This window comes from Lissotriton vulgaris, chromosome 7 (genome assembly GCF_964263255.1).
Source record: "Lissotriton vulgaris chromosome 7, aLisVul1.2, whole genome shotgun sequence".
NCBI classification, from domain to species: Eukaryota; Metazoa; Chordata; class Amphibia; order Caudata; family Salamandridae; genus Lissotriton; species Lissotriton vulgaris.
Window position 1 is genome coordinate 696926298 of NC_141695.1, and position 21431 is coordinate 696947728.

Genomic DNA, 21431 nt, shown 5'->3' on the forward strand with positions numbered 1-21431 from the left:
GGGCAGGGTTAAACCAAGGATCCTTCGAGTTCACGTTTAATTAGCTGTAAATAACAAAGATCAGTGCTAGATCCTCCCAGGTCGGAGAAAACAAAAGTCAGACACAGGGCACCACATATAGCCCAATGCCATCACACAACATTGTGGTAACATAAGAAGAATTACTGGGCGGAAATTCCACAAGCAGTCTGGAGGCTTTAGGATTAAATTAGGATCTGCATTAAGTAGTATAATTTAGAAGCTACACATTTTTTTTACGAATTCCAGGTTCTGCACACCAAAAATGTGCATACATAAACGCATGATTCTACAGCCTGTACATTACTTCAAACTAGTGAAACTCAAAATATAGCCAGTGTTTTTCAGTAACTTGATCCAGTCACTACAACGACGAGCACCAATTTTTAAATTAGAATGATCTGGTAGGTGGTTTATTTAAAAAGCAATATTAATGAGAATGACTGAAGAGATATTGTAGACTACATGTATAATGATTTTTATGGTGTCCTTCATTTACAGGTATAAGAAATACTATTCCCTTTTTAAATGTTCACTTACTTCACAGTACATATTTCTACTACACAAAACTAATTGCATACATAAGTATCAGAACAAATAAACTCTGCAAACTAAAAAAAATAATTTACAATGCTTATTCATAACACCATCTTATTTCTACTTACACAATAATCCTACGATTTAGGAACCAGTATTTTCGTCTGTGTCGGTCATATCCGATTGGTTCATGTCGAATATAGGGTTTATTTTTTTGGATTTCGGGAACACAATTATGCACACCTGGAACCTTGTGTGCCACGCAGACTTCACACTGCCATTCATCTTCCGGTACCTCCTCAAGCGGTGGTTTAACACACTCCAAGTGGTATACTGCAGAACAGGTTTCACAGCATAGTAAATCCCCAAGTTTGTGACAGACCCTACAATGGTCATCATATTGGATAACACCTTCAGACATTAATTCCTCCCGTGCAATATTTGTTGTAAGAAATTGATCCACTAAAAAATGCAGAACTTTGATTTTACTGTTTATTGGTCCATATGGATAATCCTCCATTTCTTGATAAGGAAGAACATGATGGTATTCCATATCACTCTCGCAGTACACTCGCACAATTTCAGGCCACGTCATTCCGTCAATAAAATACAAAGTAGAATTCACGCTGTCTTTGATGTCTGCGGGTCCAAAGGTAGTATTGGAAATATCTTCTTCACGGAGAACAGCTTTCAGAAGCGCTATGTGCATCTCTGCCAGGAGAGTGCATTGTTCCTGACACATTAGAGCAGCACAGAAATCTTCAAAACGAAAAGGAGATAGCCGTAAAACCGTACCAAAGTTCCGCAGTACTTCATAGACCGCGTTAACTTCCAATACGTGCTCTCTGGGCACCATCAGGTCTTCTGAAGATTTAGGAAGTTCAAGAGGGGGGATGTCTTTTTCTTCTAAAATGGGGGAGCGAGGTCTATGAACCCTTGATTTTCGCCTGCCTGCAAAATAAATTACAAACTGTTACTCATGTGAATTAAAACTTTAAACCTGCATACTAATATCAAAGAGGTTTGCATTCAACTGTGAAAAAAATCTGTACTAAGAATTTCATGAATAACTCTCCAACAACATACCTCCGTTTATGAAATGTTTGCTGTCCTACTGTCAAACAACACAATTGTGAGGGCAAAGCAAAAAACTTCTAAAAGAGCTAACTATTTTTGACACAAATTAATGAATTTGATTTAAATCAAAAGCAACTTGTAACAAACAGGGATATTATAAAATCAAGCCACAACAGAAACGTCTTAGGACTCTCCCGTTGCATAGCAGAGAGAAAGGCAGTGAGGATGTCCTTAACAACTACTTTAGTTCACTGTGACCCAAGAGAAAGCACCAAGACAGACTACGAGAGAAACTCTGAAAAGATGGGCACTGCACAATAGGGACATAATGGAGATCTGTTGTAAGGCCAGAAAAAGATCATGCTGGCAGCGGAACAGAAGGGAAGAAGAACAGACCCCAGATTTCAGTGACCGAGGCCATCTGGAAAGTTAAAAGGATACTACAACAGCAGTGGAAATGAGCAGGGCAAGCTATCACAATAACAGTGTGGTAGTTTTGGGAGGGAGAGCTGTTTGGATGGGATGGTTAAAGGAGCAGTGGAGATGAAAAGAAGCGTGAAAGGGTAGAGGAGGAGGGAAAAGATGGGAATGAAATGTGCAAAAGGGATTCTGCCACAGAACAAGAGGCAAAATAGTAGTAAAGTGTACACGGTGTTCAACCCCATGAAACTTAACAGTAAATAAGGTCCATTACAGAAATGGCATGAAGAAAATCCATCTCATTACCAAATCTTATTTTAAGATAAGTGGTATATAGACAAGCAATTTGCTTATACAGATGTTTGGCCACAAAATGATCTATAAACACACAACTATTTTAGCAGTACCTCAGCATACAATTTGGGCCTTTAAGTATACTATTCACAGTGAAATAAATCAATGTAGAATGCTGCTTCCCTTTGACAATAACCATGAAATCCAAGTGTATTAAGTACTCTAAAAAGAGCAGCCAACAAAGTATCTCACTACTTAGAATTATTAGAAATCCTTCACATTTCAATCAGTCAAAAATCTTTATTCTGATTTATATTCAAATCCATTATAGACAAAGATATACATAAAAGTAGCATATATCATCCACAGATATAAAAGAAACGAGACGTACTGTATTAAGAATGTAAAATTTTACAATCAGTATGCAATCGGTATTCAAGGGCTGGTCAGAGAATAAAGCAAATTGCATATTCCAATTTGTAAAATAATTCCAAAGGGTAATTTATATACATTAACAGACAAATTTTACTATTAAAAACCGCCAAAAACATGTTGGCACTATTTAAAAAGAGCAATAATAGAAACATTAATCGGCCATGGCCCTTCTTGAGAATCAACATATCCCTACACCCTTTACAGTTTTCTTCGTAGCATAAACTGTTCAAATGAGATAGTGATTTTTGCCTGCGCAGAGTCATTTTAATATGAACGAAGATTGTACAACACGTATGCACACTTCTCATAGGGTTGTAGACTAGAAGATCTATTACTACAGTAAAATTTGCAAAATAACAAAATGAGTCATCTTTTGTATTGCCTTTCCATCACATGGGCATCTCGGTAAGTTCCTGGACCACAGATCTGTTGTTGGAAACACCATTAAATGATTAATCTGTACTAGGCGTAATCTGGTCAATAAAAATCTGCGATAGGTAACCTTGTATCCCCAGTTCGTAGTGCCCCATACAGTACTTATTTATTGTAGGTTTGATTTTTCCCCTGCGTTCTCAAATCATATTCCTTTTACAAACCATGATGGAAGAGGGCGTGGCCAACCACAGAACATGGAGGACGTGCTCTAGTAGAGCTCCGTGTCCGGACCAGAGAATCCGTTTCATATCTATGAGGTGGTGGGGGCATCCACAAAAATACTCTGCCCTACTACGAGTTGGCAGTGCAGGACAAGCGAACTAAGGCAAGATAACCCCGCTGGGTGCCGAAGGCAACGCTCGCGGTGTGTGCAGCGGACAGCCGCCATGTTCTGAGGACTGGCCAGTGCTGGCTGTGACGTACCACAAGAACATTAGAGATTTGCAGCGTCCTGCCATGCGGTGCAGCCTTTGGATGTGTAGAAGTGTAGCCGCTCAGTGCAGACGTCCTGAGGTGAGAGCGTGACTGGGCTACAGGGACCGAAGACCTGCCTGAGGCTGGGAGCAGAGTGCCATGTGAAGCCTGGGGCACCAGCACCTGAGCGAGGTAGTTGAGGTGAACTATGCCTGGGCAGAGAGAGCGTGTCTGCGCGCCTTCCCCTCTCCCCCATCAGTACCGAGTGACTGTTGCGGAGCTCCTTTGTCGCATGGAGGGCGGCAGACACTGGCATCCATCACGCGCTGCTTGAGGATGGCCCGCGACGACTCGCCTGAAACATGTGTGGAGGTGCTGTGCCTGGTGCCATGACCGAGAGATGCAGCTTGTACTCTCCTTCCTGACCTTGGACGAGGGGGGCCGCCAATGCTTAGAGAACCCATTGTGAGTCCTGCTGAAGCAAGACTGGGCGGAGCGCCTGCAGGGCGGAGCCTGCTTGCAGCAGTGAAGAGTATGGAGGCCTGGCCCGGCTGAGGAGGGCGATCTGCAACCCGGCCTGAATCCGAGGAACGGCCTGTCTGGTGATTACTCTGACCCCCCCTTCTTCAACCTTGGAGCGATGGTACTGCTGTGGCTACTACCTGATCTGGCCAGCGGATTGCTGCTCCTGCGCTGTGGCTGGACTGGACTAGCTGGAAGCATTGCCACATAGCTCCGGCCCGGGGTCTGTAGGCCTAACCTATGGGTGCTGCACTTCCAGGACCTTGATTCGCGTTGCCCCAGCCTGTGTGTTCCGTCGCCTGCATGGTTGGCTACTGCGCTGCCATAGCGCACTGTGTTCCCTGCTGGAGATGGCCTGACCTGGGTGCCTGTGTGGAGGTGGCGGGGAAGAAATCTGAGGCCTGGCCTGGGCCGAGGTGGGTGGTTCGCAGCTTGGTCCGTACCCGAGCAGCGGACTGACTGGTGCTTTCTCAAACCCCCCTCCTCCACACTGGAGTGCTGGTACTGTTCGAGGGGGCCATATTGCCTACAACTACTGTGGTCTGACTGCTAGATGCGCTGACTGGCGATGTGCCGCAACTGTATTGTGACTTGGTTGGGCATTACAACTTCGCTCCGGCCTGGGGTTTTGCGTACTGCCCTGGGGGGGGGGGGGGCTACACCTCCAAGACCCTACTACGAATTGCCCCAGTCGATGTGCCCTGTCACTCATGTCATCAACTACGCTGTCTGGCGCCACGCTGCAACACAAAGGCAATGTACTTGGGCCTGCGTTGCCCAACCCGACAGGATACTTGGAACAAAGAGGGGATCGGTGAGAGTGACATGTGCACAGAGCGCACAACCGCATCGGGACATCTATTGCAGGGGAATGGGAAGCAGCGCTGCATCCAGCCTGTTCGCAAATCCACTGCCAAGAGTCCATACCCAGAGCAACTACTGGAGAGTTGAGAGACTGCGCTTCTCACCGCAGCGACATTCAGAGAGCGGGACGCCCTCTCCTCGGCAGACTCCTCTGAGGACACTAACATGCAGTCAGATTCCAAAAACAGTCTTGCTGTATTCCCCTCCATTACTCCACAAACAGAGAATGATTATCTAGGGTAGCACCCACCCTGGATGATTAGGCAGGACTGCTCATTGCCTAGCTATTCGTGGGCTGCAGATGTAGGCAATCTTCCTACCGCCTATCATATAATACACCTAGCAAGTGATCATGGTCTGGTCAACTGAACTAAAAGCAAACCACAAGTGCCCTCCTTGGCACAGGATCCACTTCCCCCGAATCAACTGCAAGCCAATTTCAGTTGTTTGAATTACAATTTGTATCATTTGTTTGGTCTGGTCCTAGTATTGGGTAGTTACATGGGTGGTTGTTTATCTGGCTCACCGCTCACCCTTCCACATGAGAAGGCAAGCCCCAGAACAGCCTTTTGCACAGTTATGGCCACACAGGGGAAGTACACAGTAGTTACCTGGAATGTTAGGGGGCTGGGCTCACTGCATAAACAGCATAGGGTACACGCTCAATTGAATAGGAGGAAAATACAATTCGCACTCATGCTGGAGACACGCCTTACCGACTCTGAGGCTGCTTAATTTTGCAAGAAATGTTAAGGGCAGATATACAACACATCATACTCTGCCTCTGCAAGGGGGCAGCTATTTAGGTGAAACACAGTGTCCCGTTTGAGGCCGTGGAGAAGCGAGTGGACGTAAACTGCAGATATGTTCTGATCCATGGCAAGCTAGATGGTGCACACAATTATAGGCAGCATGTACGCCCCAAATTATGATCAGGACAAATTCTTAGTAACCTTGAACACAGTGTTGGCCAATTGGGCAGGATACCTATGGGTGCTAGGAGACGACTACGACGCAGTACTGGATACACATCTAGACCGCTCACACACACCCTCCAGGAGCAATGTCTGTGAAGCAGGCGGACACCCTCCACGGGTGGGCTGAGGATTGGTCGCTGATGGACGTCTGGTGCCTCAAAAACCCGGACAGCCATGAATACTCATTCTACTCGCCACCCCACACGCTTCACACAAGGCTGGATAGGGTGTTCTGCTCTATCACCCTTGCAGCCAAGATTGCGCATGCTAAGTATCTAGGGAAAACCCTCTAGAGGTTATGCTATCATGGGGAAGAGTCCCTACACCAGTTCCCACCTGGAGGCGTCGTCCTCAGTTACTAGAAGATGCAGCTTTCCGTGGCTCGATGGCCACACCATTGCCAACTTTTTTGCAGAGAACACCGGCTTGGCGTACTCAGCGCTAATAGAATGGGAGACGATTAAGACTGTCATACGGGGGACTGCCATCAGTGCCACTGTAGGGGAATGACAGAAGACACATAACAGCCTTAAGACAGTAGAAAACACACTGAACAGACTAGAGCACGAGAGGGTGACCAACACTTCTAGGGGAGGATCTACAGGCGGCACGTATTAAGCATACAGAACTTCTGGAGCGCTTATGCATAATTGACTACCAATACTACATCCAGCTACAACATATGGAGGCTGATAAATCCACACGCAAATGGAGGGGGAGGCATTGGAATCATTCCTGGGGAACCTCTGCTGCCCCCAGGTAGCCCCACCAGACCGAGAGGCTCCGGCTGGCCCCATCTCTAAAACTGAAATCATAGAAGCCATCCGGGCACTCCCATGTAACAAAGCACCAAGTCTAGATGGCCTGCCAATCGAATTTTACGACACCTTTTCAAATAAATTAGTCCCTCACTTGGATCGTTTGTATCAATCAGCTCTGGAATCAGGCATCTTGCCCCCTACCACAAGGCAGGCCCTAGTTACCTCTCACCACAAGGCAGGCCCTAGTTACCTCTCTCCCTAAGCCAGGCAGGGATCCCACGGACATCACAGGCTACCAGCAGCTGTCGTGAAATACCGAATACAAAATTCTAAGTAATATCCGGGCCCGTCGCCTGCTCCCGGATCTGCCGCAACTTATACATACGGATGGATCAATGCGGCTTCGTTCCGGCGCGCAGTACTTCTCTGAACAACAGACGCTTCTACCATGTCATGGAAGCCACTCCTAAGGAACTTTTCGGGTCCGGTTGCATTTCCCTTGATTTCCGCCAGGCCTTTGAAACCCTCAGTTGGGTGTACATGCTATTCGCCCATTCGCACGCTGGGTTACCCTACTCTAGGCGTTGCCCATGACTAGAGCCCGCACGAGTCGCGCCCATACCCAGTGTGCAGAGGCAAGTGGCAGGGTTGCCCCCTGTCACCCCTCCTGTTCGTGCTGGTACTTGAACCCCTGACAATCAAGCTTCGAGGAGAGGCGGCCGGGAAAGGGGTTCAGATTGGCAACAGTGTGCATGCATTGTCAGTGTATGCAGACGATATCATACTTTATATACGGGATCTAGAGAGAAACTTGGAGCCAATACCACATATCTTTAGTCAATCTGAGCAACTATCTAGACTTGACATAAACAAAAGCAAATCCCATGTGGTGTTCTTCCGGCCCATGAAACTTAATAAGGGGTTATGCCCAAATCACCCTCCTATACATGAGCAAAAGACATCAAAGATGTATATCAAAAATAAAGAAGTACAGAGGGATCAATTCAACATTTATTTTCATTCAGGGAACAACTAATTACCCTGATGTTCTCAATATTATTTTACATATCCTGTATATCCATAGGTCAAAGAAACTTATATACGTGTCAAAGGACGGGGTAGGGCACAAATCAACATAAATGTATATATAAATGTATATATACAAACTGTTAAACAAAAACGGGACACTCTAAATCACATTTAAATCACATTCATCTCTATATTACAACATATAATAAATTATATACACAACATGTACAATATCTACAGAACATACAAAACCCAAATAATATCTACCAAAAGGCTATACCCTAAATAGAAAAAGAATAATCGTAGTGTACACACCTAACTACAAGTAGGACACTCAGAGGAAATCCTAACTGCGCAAGAGGTGAAACACCCCAAAAAAATAATTTTGTGGGCGCTTTGATCTTTTTTTGGACCAACTCAACACTTAAGGGACTCCTCATCAAAGTGTCGACGCAGTCGCGGTCACGTGTCAGCCAGTCATTTCTATAGGCTTCATCAGGACAAGGGTATATTGTCACTTCAATGGGAGCGAAGAAACCACTCTCAAGTCCCTGAGTTACAGGGAGGGACACCACAGCCACTCAATCCGTTGGCTTACTATATATCTGAAGAGACACAGTCCTTTGGTGCCCTTTCAAATTCCCACAGTCACTCCTCACTTCAAACATCGCTGCTCTCCTTCTCCTGTCAAGGGGGTCCCCGTCACTCAATACAGCTCCTTAGTCCAACCAATCGGCATCCGTCCAAACACAAAGACCCTTCCGGCCCAGCGCCCACCCTGATGCAGTTGATTCGGGATGCTTACTCTCTCAGTGGCACAGACTACCTTTAAAAATCTGGGCATCAAAATATTTAGGTCCCCTCAATATTTGCTGGAAGATAACCTGTTAAGCGCAATCGAGTCCTTCCGAGCGCAGGTCACATTCTGGGTATCCTTACCTCTCTCTGTGGCGGGTAGAATGGCCCTCTCCAAAATTCTTATGCTGCCACGCTTGCTATATTTCTTTAGGAATCTCCTGGTACTTATCCATGTCTCCTTTTTAAAAACACTGGATGCCCTCCTGTCGGACCTGATCTGGGCGAAAGGCTGGAAACGGGGGGGATTGGCCAAGCTGCAGCTTGGTACAAACAGAGGGGGTTTGGTGGCTCCAGGCTTTCGGGCATATTGTCTCGCGAGTCAGCTGCAATGGCTTGCATACTGGCTGGGGGCGGCGTCATTTACACAAGCTAGGTTATACACTGCAATCGTTGGCCCAAGGCACCCTTCATACACTACCTTTACCCCAGCGTTGGATTCCAATTACAGCCCTCCTTCCGCTCCGAATAGCCCTAACCTATTGGAGACGAGTCTTACAGTATACGAGGCAATGGGACCAATACACCCCTAATATTCCGCTGCTGGGGATCCCCATGCAGTCAGGGTTGGTAACTAGTCAGAGCATAAGGAACTGGTGGAGGGGGGGGTATCCACAGTGTGGGCATTTTTTACAGCTGATGGACCATGGGTATTGTGCTCGGGAGCAAGGTGCCCGAGATCCCTTTTTATACTACACGCAGCCATCAGCAAATATGTGAAGAAACACTGGGCTTCATGCGGTGTAGAGCCCACTACTCACAAGCTAGTCCGCTCTGTAATATTCACCCAGCAAAGGAGAGGCTTGACCGCGACTAGATCTGACACATACCTTCGCCCAAGTTTTTCATGGACTGATAGGCAGGGGTACCCTGTAGGACTTTTAATAGCCGTCTCAGATATTTATTGTGCATTGTATGTAATTCCGCCACTTGTGTGTGACTACGTTTAGGCTCTGTTATCAATCAATGGACTGAAAAGATGCATACAAGGCATACAAATGAACACATATTACAATGGTGAAAAGCAGATTATTTACAAGGTAACCAATGGGGTTTGCAGAAAATAAAATTCATAAATTATTTAAAAAGGCACAAAGATATTAATATAAAAAGCTGTTATGTACAGTTCCGGAAAATGTTATTCTACAGGGGCAACTCATCAAAGTACAATCAATACCAATCAGAACAACCCTAACAGATACATTATAAGTACAAAGGGCCTAATCATTTATAAGTAAAAACTTTCATTCATTTTGATTATTTGTCTTTTTTCTGTCTGGTCTCTAACACCCCCCCCCCCCTCCCCAACCCTGGGTCTTGTTTTTTTGTTTAAACTTATGTTTTATTTGCATTTTGGGGCAATCAAAAAAATAAACAAGGCATAAGGCATTGTCAAGGAAATATACATAACGCCTGTAGAAAAACAGTAGATTGAACACAGTTCCAAGGAATACTTGTACAGCTTAACTCAAAAGCAAGGTTTTCTCTGTGACCTCACCTCACTTAGTCCCCTTAGCGTCGCGAAACAAAATACGTTTTCTAGCTTGTGCGAAGTGCAGACGGAGGGTATATTCCAGAAAAGGAGACATGTCGGGGTAAAGTGGTGAACGGCCGGTTATGTCAGTTAAGGATTGTGGAGTTCCCTAGCTGTGGTAGCATAAGCGGTATCTCCTGCACAGGAGTCAGAAATGTAGCAGTAGTGCCTGTATATAACTAAATGGAGGACCAGAAAAAACGGAACTAATTAAGCAAACCATGTTTTAGCACAAACTATGTCTCACGGGGGGTCACATCACCTGTAGAAAAGTGTGGGGAGTTTCGGCGAAAGGGGACTGGAGGACAAGTGCTAAGTCAAGTAACCAGATCCTGACCTTTTTGGGTGCAGACCTGGGGAAACTGCCTAGGAGGCAGATGTCAAGGGTGTTTGTGAGTGGTCTATTCAGCATCCCATTAAGCTTGAGTAAGACTTCATCCTAGAATGTGGTGAACCCTGGGCAGCCTAAAGTCAGCGTCTGGTCCTGACAGCAGGTGCATCCCATACCATTACAGCCATAAATAGTCTGAGTCTGTGTGGAGTCATGTACGTCCTATGTGTGTGATTAGAATGGATGTACTTGAGACAGGAGCTACAGGAGACTTTCTGGGGGTATGCCAGAGCCCTTCTTCATTCAGTATCCATCAATTCCCGCCCCAAGTATGCTGCCCAGCGGACCCATAGGGCATCTAGTCGAACCCCAGCCAGGCTGTTCAGTGGCTCATAGAAAGAACCAAGTGACTGCTGGAGTCTATACTCAACAGGATTCGAAGGACACAATGAGGGTCTGTCTTACCCGGGCCACAAAGGTCTCGGAATGTGCGCATAGGAGCTTCATATATATGAATTTGCCCAAGGGCAGGCCGATCTGCCCTACTAGATCTGCCCTAATGCACCAGAGTGGGATTAGGTGGCCAGCATGGAAGCACTCACTCAGTCACTATCCCCTATTCCTTCCAATGGCTCAGCTTGCCAGCCTTGTTGAAAGTCGTTGGATCACTGTGGGGTATCCCCACCAATGGAAGCTCAGGAGCATAAGGCATTCTCCCCCCCTGATTGTTTCACACATCTCCCCCAGCAGAACAATGCAGTGGATAGGAGTATGCTTGGGTGAGGAATCTGCAAAGCAAGACTAAGCAGTGGCACTGCCTGTCGAGGTCGGCACAACTGGAAGACTCTAGCCTCTCGTCCAGCTACGCAGGAAATCCTGGGGTCAGTGCTCCCTGGGTCTACGACACCCCGCTCTCGGTCTCGTCTTTGCATTGCTAAAGTTGCAATTGGAGTGCTTCCCTTTCTTTAGTGCTTTCAGCCTCCGACCGTTTCATCGCAAGTTCTTTTCCTGTTCGGCACTGGCGTCTCGTTCTGCTCCCAGCTCATGCCTTCTGTGACTTTTGTATGTTCGAGTTCCTCCTCCTGGGCCAACTCGGGGGCCCAAGACCGATCTTGCCTCCTCGAATGCCTGTACTGTGTGTTTCTCTTGCTGCCAGACGAAGATCAGCCAAAAGGGATAGCCCCATCTAGAACAAATTCCCTTTTCCCTCAGGAGAGCAGTGGCCGGCCGCAGCGTTTTACATCGTTGGATGGTAGATCAGTAGAGATCCTGGAAATGCTACCTTGCAGTCCCTCGAAAGTTATTACTGAGGTGTCTCGTGTCGCCGACATGATCTTCTCTTTTAGTGCATAGAGTGGAGACGGGTGCAAACGTCCTGTGATCGTCCTGCCCTGTGGGTACGATCCAAGAGGATATCTTTGTCACGCAATTCGGGAGTTGCTTGTTTGAAAAGCCGTACCACTAACTCCTCCAACGTCCTAGCGTCCGCCTAAAGTGGAATCCCCTTAATTCAGATATTGGAGATCCTGGACCAGTTTTCCAAATCTTCTAAGGCGTTAGCACAGCTCCTCATCTTCTCTCTCAGTTCCAGGAGTTCTCGGGCATGCTTCTGCAGTTCTTCCTCTCTGTCGTCCCCTGCTTGTTCAAAGGCATCCACCCTATCCCCCATGTCTTTCAGATCGGATTTGAGGGTTCTAATGTCTGTGGTAACCCCTTGTAGTAGAGCTGCGAAGTCACACAGAGCCACACGCACACACAGAGCCACACACACACACAGACAGAGCCACACACACACACACAGAGCCACACACACACACACAGAGCCACACACACACACAGAGCCACACACACACACAGAGCCACACACACACACAGAGCCACACACACAGAGCCACACACACAGAGCCACACACACAGAGCCACACACACAGAGCCACACACACAGAGCCACACACACAGAGCCACACACACAGAGCCACACACACAGAGAGCCACACACACAGAGAGCCACACACACAGAGCCACACACACAGAGAGCCCCACACACAGAGAGCCCCACACACACACACAGAGCCACACACACACAGAGCCACACACGCACGCACACACACACACACAAAGCCACACACACACACAGAGCCACACACACACACAGAGCCACACACACAGACACACAGAGCCACACACACAGACACACAGAGCCACACACACAGACACACAGAGCCACACACACACACAAAGCCACACACCCACAGGGACCACACACCCACAGGGAGCCACACACCCACAGGGAGCCACACACCCACAGGGAGCCACACACACACAGGGAGCCACACACCCACAGGGAGCCACACACCCACAGGGAGCCACACACACACAGGGAGCCACACACACACACAGGGAGCCACACACACACAGGGAGCCACACACACACAGGGAGCGCCACACACACAGGGAGCCACACACACAGGGAGCCACACACACAGGGAGCCACACACACACAGGGAGCCACACACACACAGGGAGCCACACACACACAGAGCCACACACACACAGAGCAATTTGAATGCACTGCTGTTTGTGCAGTGGCAATAACCAAACACGTATGGTGAATATGCATGTTCTAATGCAACAACCTGTACTTTTTCAAACACGAATGTCCAAACACAGCAGTATATACTTTTTCAAAAGGAATGGTGGATATTCACGTGTAAATACAGGAACCTGTACTTCCTTAAGTCAGAAAATGGACTGTACATCTGAAGACATCACCTGGCCTGCACCTGAAGCACGCACTTTGCTCACTTCAAACTGCGCAAGGATACTTATGTACCAGCACACATGTGCCTCACACAGGCGCAGAACATGGGCCTGCCTTGCACAGCAGAGCATGTTCATGGAACCCTTTAATGTATCCCCATCTCGTGTGGGGCACCTTTGTCCTGACTCCCTAGACACCAGTAACTGCATTAAGGAACCTAGGAGACTTACCTTTGTTTAAGGTATGTCTGTCTATAGGGCTGACAGACACACACATGCAGGGAAATGCGGACTAAAAAGTCAAGAATTCCTGCAGATGTTGCACACAGAGCTCCCAAGAGACTCCATGTCATGGTTAGTCATTTGTATAGCAAGTTATAGATTTCCAAGCACTTCCGATTTAACCAGGCCTGGGATCTGTAAAACAGGAAACGTCTTTTGTCCAAGATCACACAGCATTGGTCAAGTGGGAAGACATTATTAGAAGGACCAACACCTTTAGCCACAATCGTCAAGCAAATACAGGCCGGACTGTCTGTAAATGAAATCTCTCTTCAGGGATAGACTACACATTTAAAATAACATCCGGGGGATTTAAGAAGCATGATAAAGAAAACTACAAGTACCAGGATGCATCGAGAAAATCAGACGTGAGCGAGTTGTGCATGCCAGACACGGGCCAACTGTCCGTGCTCGAGGCTCATTTGTAAACACTGTCTCGTGCACACAGAGGCATCGTATCCGAGCATCTCTCATATTTCCTGCTCAAAGCGTATACCTGCTACGGGCTTGAATACAACACCGACGCATCAGTCAGTGCACGGCTAGATGTGTGCGTGAAAAAAATGTAGAGGTGGAAGCTTGTCAGCAGCTCTGGGCACTGGAAGACGAGCTGGCTACAGTGCAGATGTAGTGTTCAGTATGCAGAAGTCTAATGCACGCTTCAGACATTGTTAATAGCAGGTGCTTCTTTTAAGCCAGTTGAATCTACGCATTTCATTGCCCCTGGAAGGATGAAAAGTAGCTCAAGGGTAGTCAATTTCAATTGAAACCTATGCATTTCATTTAAGAGCCCCGAGCGATGCTCAGACATCCTGGAGACAGTAGCCTCGTGTCATTTCAATGCAAGCAACCGGACAGATGCACCAGACCACAACCTTATGTAAAATGACAGTGAAAGGCGTAGACACAAACACTTCTATCAGTGGACCAACTGGGACTTGAACCATGACTCTAGACCTCAGCAGTAGCACATAAACCTTATAAATTACATATTCTTTTTTCCATTACAACATCCCAGTCTCTTGCCTACTCGAATGCTAGACACTGCCGAAGGTCATCCCTCCTCCTGGGAAGGATGAAAGCGTGAGTCGCCGCAGGGGGATTCAAACCACAGACTTGCCCAAGGATCTGAGCCACGAGCGGTTACCCATGCTGTCGCATTAGTGGCGCAGTCTTACCTCCTCCACGCTGTGCGGCATGCAGATCCGATATTCCTTCTGCAGCATCTCTGTCCGCAGTCCTGCTGTTAATGCTCCGGCTCAAAAAAAAAACAAAGTTTATCCAAAATAATCCCGGCACTTGGCTCACCTCGAAGGCAGGGGCTGTGCCCAGCACACCTTTTGCACTGGGAGTGGAAAACTCCTCCTACTGTACTCAGACACAGACAGACACACTGGAAAGTTAACACCCTCGCCGGCTAGGGACCGGCATTCAAGGCGGAAGGCGAGGAACCAGCCCGAAGTGCACATTCTGGAACATGCAAGGCGGTCTTTATCCGGATTAGCGGGGCTCCGGTTTCAGACCTGCGGCTTTCACTGCAGCGCCTTTAAGGAAGTGTTCGCTCTGCATTTCATCAGATGCGCATGTTTATCTGCTCAGATGAGCTGGCTGCTTCTCCTCGAGCTGAGCGCGTGCCTCATTGTCCTGTCTGACACTGCCTCCGCACGAGATCCCGCACCTCCTGCCTTTCCCTAGACTCCCTCACCCCCTCACTCGCAGCAGTTTGCTACGGATTATAGAGAAGCACTGCTTCTTCGGTAGAAGCGTGTTTCTCTTTAAGCCCCGTCCTTTTCAGACTGGGTGCCCGACTTCCTGCTGGGGTAAAAGGTTCCTTATCTTCTTTATGGGGCCATCTGGACCCATAAAGAAGATAAGAAACCTTTTACTTCAGCAGTAAGTCAAGGAACCCAATCTGAAAAGGAAGGGGCTTGAAGAGAAAGAAGGACCTCTTCTCCAATGGCTGGACATCGTTTAGGAGGCCAGCCAATGGAGAAGAGGGACGGGGCTTAACCCTCGTTAGTGAAGTTCACTCAGAGACATAAAAACTCGCGAGCTCGACTGCGCATATGCGCAGTACGCCACGCAAGACCAAAAAAGGCATCCATGTAATTTGTAATGTGCGTGCTTAATGATCCATCAATGCACACATCATGCATGTGCAAGCCTACCAAATGCTGTAGCCACGCCATTGTCTCTTTTTCCCTTTAGAACGTGCAGCACTATATCTTGCTGCTGCTGTACAGCATCATTTAAGCCAATAGGTCCCAAAGGTGTGAACTACTGCCTTTGCCAATGCTGGTTTCCCTTTATAGGTCCTTTTTAGGGCGAGCAAAGCGAAAAGCCCTCTTGCAGGGATTTGAAAACTGGACCTGCAAATTCCTCACACTCGTGTGTGTGTGTGTGTGTGTCCATTTGCGGCCTGCTATTGGCCTTTCAGTGCTTGCTGTTCTGTAAAATAGACACCAATAGGTCAGAGGTGAGAACATAGCTCCGCCCCTGGCCCATTGGTGTCTATTACGCGCATTTCCTGACATATGCGTTCAATTAATTCAAAGAATATGGCAGGAAAGGTGCGCGCACCACTCGCGGCTTTGTTTTCCTGATTGCAAGGCATTACAAAGATGGCTGTTACACCGTAACACTGCAGCACAGAAGCAACGCCGCAATCTTCACAAAGATGGTGCTACCACCGACAGAATGATGTAAGACCCATGACATCGGCTTCCATAGTAAAGGAACCCACTGTAGCCTTTGCAAGATTGTTCTCTGCCAATCAGCGAATGATAATACGTTTATCCAATATACTATTTACTATCGTCTTGTGTTTTTCATTTCATAGAGCATTTTTCGTTGTGCACTTTAGGTTCCCATACAAAGATGGCGCATTCGTTTGAACTTGGTAAAGTTTCTTAACTTCACCAAGATGGCTTTGGTCCTTTCCTATTTTGGTCCCCTTTCTCGTTCTATTCTATGAAGCTACATTATATGGTTCTGGGAAATAAAGGTTCCTTCCCACATTCCTGTCACTGTGTTTCCCTTCTTTCTGTTGCTGGTTCCCTAGCAACCCTCAGCAGCCAATGGGCGACCGTGATGTTGGGAACCTCTTCCACAGTGGGGCTCCCGCTGCCCGGCGGTCACTCCCTCCATGTCTGTCACGCTCCTCGTGGGCCCGGTGGCTTGGCTCCTACTAGGCCCGCCTGGCCCGTGCTCGGCCCGGTCATGGGAGCCAGGCCTGCCGCGAGGCCTCTGCTGACGCTGCAGCTGCTCCTCAAGTAATATTTACAGGCGCGAAGAGGACAGGTGCAGTGTCACCTTTCCATGCTCCCAGCACCGGCTTCCATTCCTCACCGCCCTGGCCGAACTACGGAGACCGCTCTACAGGAGGTGGGGACATTTGCCACAGCCTACCTATTCGTACTGAGCCCCCCACCCAATAAACTGCCACAGCACGCGCCGTACGAGTCTCGGGGGTGCACGACCCAGAGTGGGGTGAATGGAGGTTGCTGTTACTACTCTCAATGTTTTCAAACTTGCCTGGTACCACCCAAACTCTCTATCATGACAGGAACGCCCCCCCAAATAAACATACATGTCCTCTAGTACCAGCCTCACACCTCCTCACCCTCCCTCACACCTCCTCACCCTCCCTCACACCTCCTCACCCTCCCTCACACCTCCTCACCCTCCCTTCACCCTCCCTCACACCTCCTCATCCTCCCTCACACCTCCTCACCCTTACATCCCCTCACCCTCACCCACGCACCCTCACACGCACCCTCACACACACCCTCACACACGCCCTCACACACGCCCTCACACACGCCCTCACTCTACCGCCCTCACTCTACCGCCCTCACTCTACCGCCCTCACTCTACCGCCCTCACTCTACCGCCCTCACTCTACCGCCCTCGCCCTCACTCTACCGCCCTCGCCCTCACTCTACCGCCCTCGCCCTCACTCTACCGCCCACACTCACTCTACCGCCCACACTCACTCTACCGCCCACACTCACTCTACCGCCCACACTCACTCTACCGCCCACACTCACTCTACCGCCCACACTCACTCTACCGCCCACACTCACTCTATTGCCCTCCCTCTATCTATCTATCGCCCTCCCTCTATCCCCCTCCCTCTATCCCCCTCCCTCTATCCCCCTCCCTCTATCGCCCTCCCTCTATTGCCCTCCCTCTATCGCCCGCCCTCCCTCTACCGCCCACACTCACTCTACCGCCCACACTCACTCTACCGCCCACACTCACTCTATTGCCCTCCCTCTATCTATCTATCCCCCTCCCTCTATCCCCCTCCCTCTATCGCCCGCCCTCCCTCTATCGCCCGCCCTCCCTCTATCGCCCGCCCTCCCTCTATCGCCCGCCCTCCCTCTATCGCCCGCCCTCCCTCTATCGCCCGCCCTCCCTCTATCGCCCGCCCTCCCTCTATCGCCCGCCCTCCCTCTATCGCCCTCCCTCTATCTATCGCCCTCCCTCTATCTATCGCCCTCCCTCTATCTATCGCCCTCCCTCTATCTATCGCCCTCCCTCTATCTATCGCCCTCCCTCTATCTATCGCCCTCCCTCTATCTATCGCCCTCCCTCTATCTATCGCCCTCCCTCTATCTATCGCCCTCCCTCTATCTATCGCCCTCCCTCTATCTATCGCCCTCCCTCTATCTATCGCCCTCCCTCTATCAATCGCCCTCCCTCTATCAATCGCCCTCCCTCTATCAATCGCCCTCCCTCTATCAATCGCCCTCCCTCTTTTCCAGCCACCTCCTTCTCTAACTTCCTGTTCTCTTCTCTTCTCCCGTGCTGAAATGCTGCTCTTCAAACCTGCCTCCTTCTCTAACTCCCTGTTCACTTCTCTTCTCCAGAACTGATCTGCTGCTCTATTCAACCCGCCTCCTTCACCACCTCCGTGTTCTCTTCTCCCGTGCTGTTCTGCTGCTCTCTTCAACCCTACCTCCTTCTTTAACTCCCTGTTCTCTTCTTTTCGCCCTCTGCTGATCTGTTGCTCTCTTCCACCTCGCATCCTTCTCTAACTCCATGTTCTCTTCTCCTGTGCTGATCTATTCCTCTCTTCCACCCACCTCCTTCTCCAACTCGCTGTGCTTTTCTCTTCTCCTGTGCTGATCTGCTGCTCTCTTCCACCCTGCCTCCATACTTAACTCCCTGTTTTCAGCAGTGGCTCTAATTCTTGCCCGCCTAGACTACTGCAATAGTCTGATGGCAGGAGTTAAAAAATCTACACTAAAAAACCTTCAGAGTGTACAATACTCAGCAGCCAGACTAGTTCTAAAACTTCCCAGGAAATCTTCAGCATCTGCGGCCTTAAAAACTCTTCATTGGCTGCCTTTGCATAAAAGAATACTCTTTAAAATTCTAATCATCGCATTCCGGGCATTATATTGCACAGGCCCTAAATATCTCACCAGGCTCTACCCCCACCACATCCCTTCCAGGACTCTACGATCCTCTAACGACAATCAAATAAAGATAGCTAGGTTCAACCTCAAAACTAAAGGGGGCAAAACCCTTACTTATCTGTCCTCCAGAGCCTGGAACTCCATGCCTAAAATCCTCAGGTCCCAAACTCAAGAATCCCAGTTCAGGAAGCAACTGAAAAACTGGATCTTCAATCTCCCAGACGATTATGTCATGGCCGCCATCTAATTCTGCTTACGTAACTGACTGCATACCATCAGAACAGCGCCAGGATGCTCCTTCCGGAGCGACCGTTGCGCTCTACAAATACAATCACAAATCACAAATCTTCTCCTGTGCTAATCTGCTGTTCTCTTCCACCCCGCCTCCTTCTTTAACTCCCTGTTCTCTTTTGCTGTGCTGATCTGCTGTTCTCTTCCACCCCGCCTCCTTCTTTAACTCCCTGTTCTCTTCTGCTGTGCTGATCTGCTGCTCTCCTCCACCCGCCTTCTTCTCTAGCTCCCTGTTCTCTTCTCTTCTCCTGTGCTGATCTGCTGCTCTCTTCCACCGCCTCCTTCTTTAACTCCCTGTTCTCTTTTGCTGTGCTGATCTGCTGCTCTCTTCCACGACGCCTCCTTCTTTAACTCCCTGGTCTCTTCTCCTGTGCTGATCTGCTGCTCTCATCCACCCCACCTCCTTCTTCTTTAACTCCCTGTTCGCTTCTCTTCTCCTGTGCTGATCTGCTGTTCTCTTTAACCCCACCTCCTTCTTTAACTCCCTGTTAACTTCTACTGATCTGCTGCTCTCTTCCACCTCACCTCCTTCTCTAACTCCCTGTGTTATTCTCTTCTCCTGTGCTGATCTGCTGCTCTCTTCCACCAACTCCTTCTCTAGCTGCCTGTTCTCTTCTCTTGTGCCGATCTGCTGTTCTCTTCTACCCACCTCCTTCTTTAACTCCGTTCTCTTCTCCTGAGCTGATCTGCTGCTCTCTTCCACCCCGCCTCCTTCTCAAAATCCCTGTTCTCTTCCCTTCTCCTGTGCTGATTTGTTGCTCTTCCATCCCGCCTCCTTCTTTAATTCCCTATTAACTTCTGCTGCTCTCTTCAACCTTACCTCCTTCTCTAACTCCCTGTTCTATTCTCCTCTAATGTGCTGATCTGCTGCTCCCTTCCACCCACCTCCTTCTTTAACTCCCTGTTCTCTACTGCTGTGCTGATCTGTTCCTCTCTTCCACCCACCTCCTTCTCCAACTCCCTGTTCTCTTTTCTTCTCCCGTGCTGTTCTGCTGCTCTCTTCCACCACCTCCTTCTCTAGCTGCCTGTTCTCTTCTCTTCTCTTCTCCTGTGCCGATCTGCTGTTCTCTTCTACCCACCTCCTTCTTTAACTCCCTGTTCTCTTCTCCTGTGCTGATCTGCTGCTCTCTTCCACATACATCCTTCTCTAACCGCACACACACACAAAACCACGCTGATTTGGGCGACTGAGGACGCAGGCCCACAGCTTCTTCCTGGAGACTTTTCCACCTCGCGGCTCGCCTCCGGGGCTGGACGCCCCTCCCGGCTGCTAACCTCTTGACGCAGAGATCAGGACTGCAGAGGGTTCTGGCCTGGATGGCCACTGGGTTTTTCACATCTGGTTCGCGCTCACACTGCTGACGGTGAGTTCTTGGCGCCTCTTCACTGCAGGGGATGCAGCCTTGCGCCTCAGACGACGCAGTTGTCTGCCCACCTCCACGCCGCGTCTCTGCCAGATGCGCCGCTCGTCTCTCCTCCTCATGCTGACGGTGAGTTCTTGGCGCCTCTTCACTGCCGGGGATACAGTCTTGCGACACAGAAGACGCAGTTGTCTGCACAGCTCCACGCCGCTTCTCTGCCCGATGCGCCACTCATCTCTCCTCATGGGGGGCCAGTTTATGATCTTCAACCTCGCAATCCTCAACCCACTGCTGGTCTGCGATCATCCCCTGAAATAATTTTCTTGCAGCCCCTTCGCCGTCGCCACCTCTCCAAGACGAGGGCCTCGAAACCACAGCAACGCCTCACTGCTGACTCTTATGACAGAGCGCCTTGAAGCTTCTTCGTCGCCACCACCTCCCCTGACGGAGCGCTTACGAACCACATATCGCCTCACCGCTGCCTCATAGGACATAGCGCCTCGAGACATCAAAGTGCCTCGGAACCTTCAGTACGTCTGCTCACTCGAACTTGCCATTTGCTTACTTTATGACTGGGACCAGACTGCCGAGGTTCCCAGCAGGGAATTTAGTTAATTGTTGTGAACCCCCCACCAGCACCCATCAGGGCCTGCCTTCGCTAAAGCTGCCTTCTGCCTTCGCCCAGCATCGCCTCATTTGCTGTTTTGATGCGAGTGGAGACACGTAAAGGAGCGCTACTTTATTAGTGGCTTTGGGGTAGGGAGACTTACTGGGCTAAGGTGAATTAATGTGACTAGAGGAGTTTAGA

At 49.0% G+C, this 21431-nt stretch overlaps 1 protein-coding gene across 3 annotated transcripts in view; it reads right to left on the reverse strand.

Annotated features, from left to right (window-relative positions):
• The window catches only part of BPTF (bromodomain PHD finger transcription factor), a 1660779-nt gene that overhangs the window by 1536545 nt on the left and 102803 nt on the right, over positions 1-21431 (reverse strand). For all 3 annotated transcript variants that reach the window (XM_086930929.1, XM_086930930.1, XM_086930928.1), the window contains exon 2: positions 684-1506. In XM_086930929.1, the coding sequence (XP_086787055.1) occupies positions 684-1506 (823 nt within the window). The remainder of the gene's footprint in view (positions 1-683; positions 1507-21431) is intronic.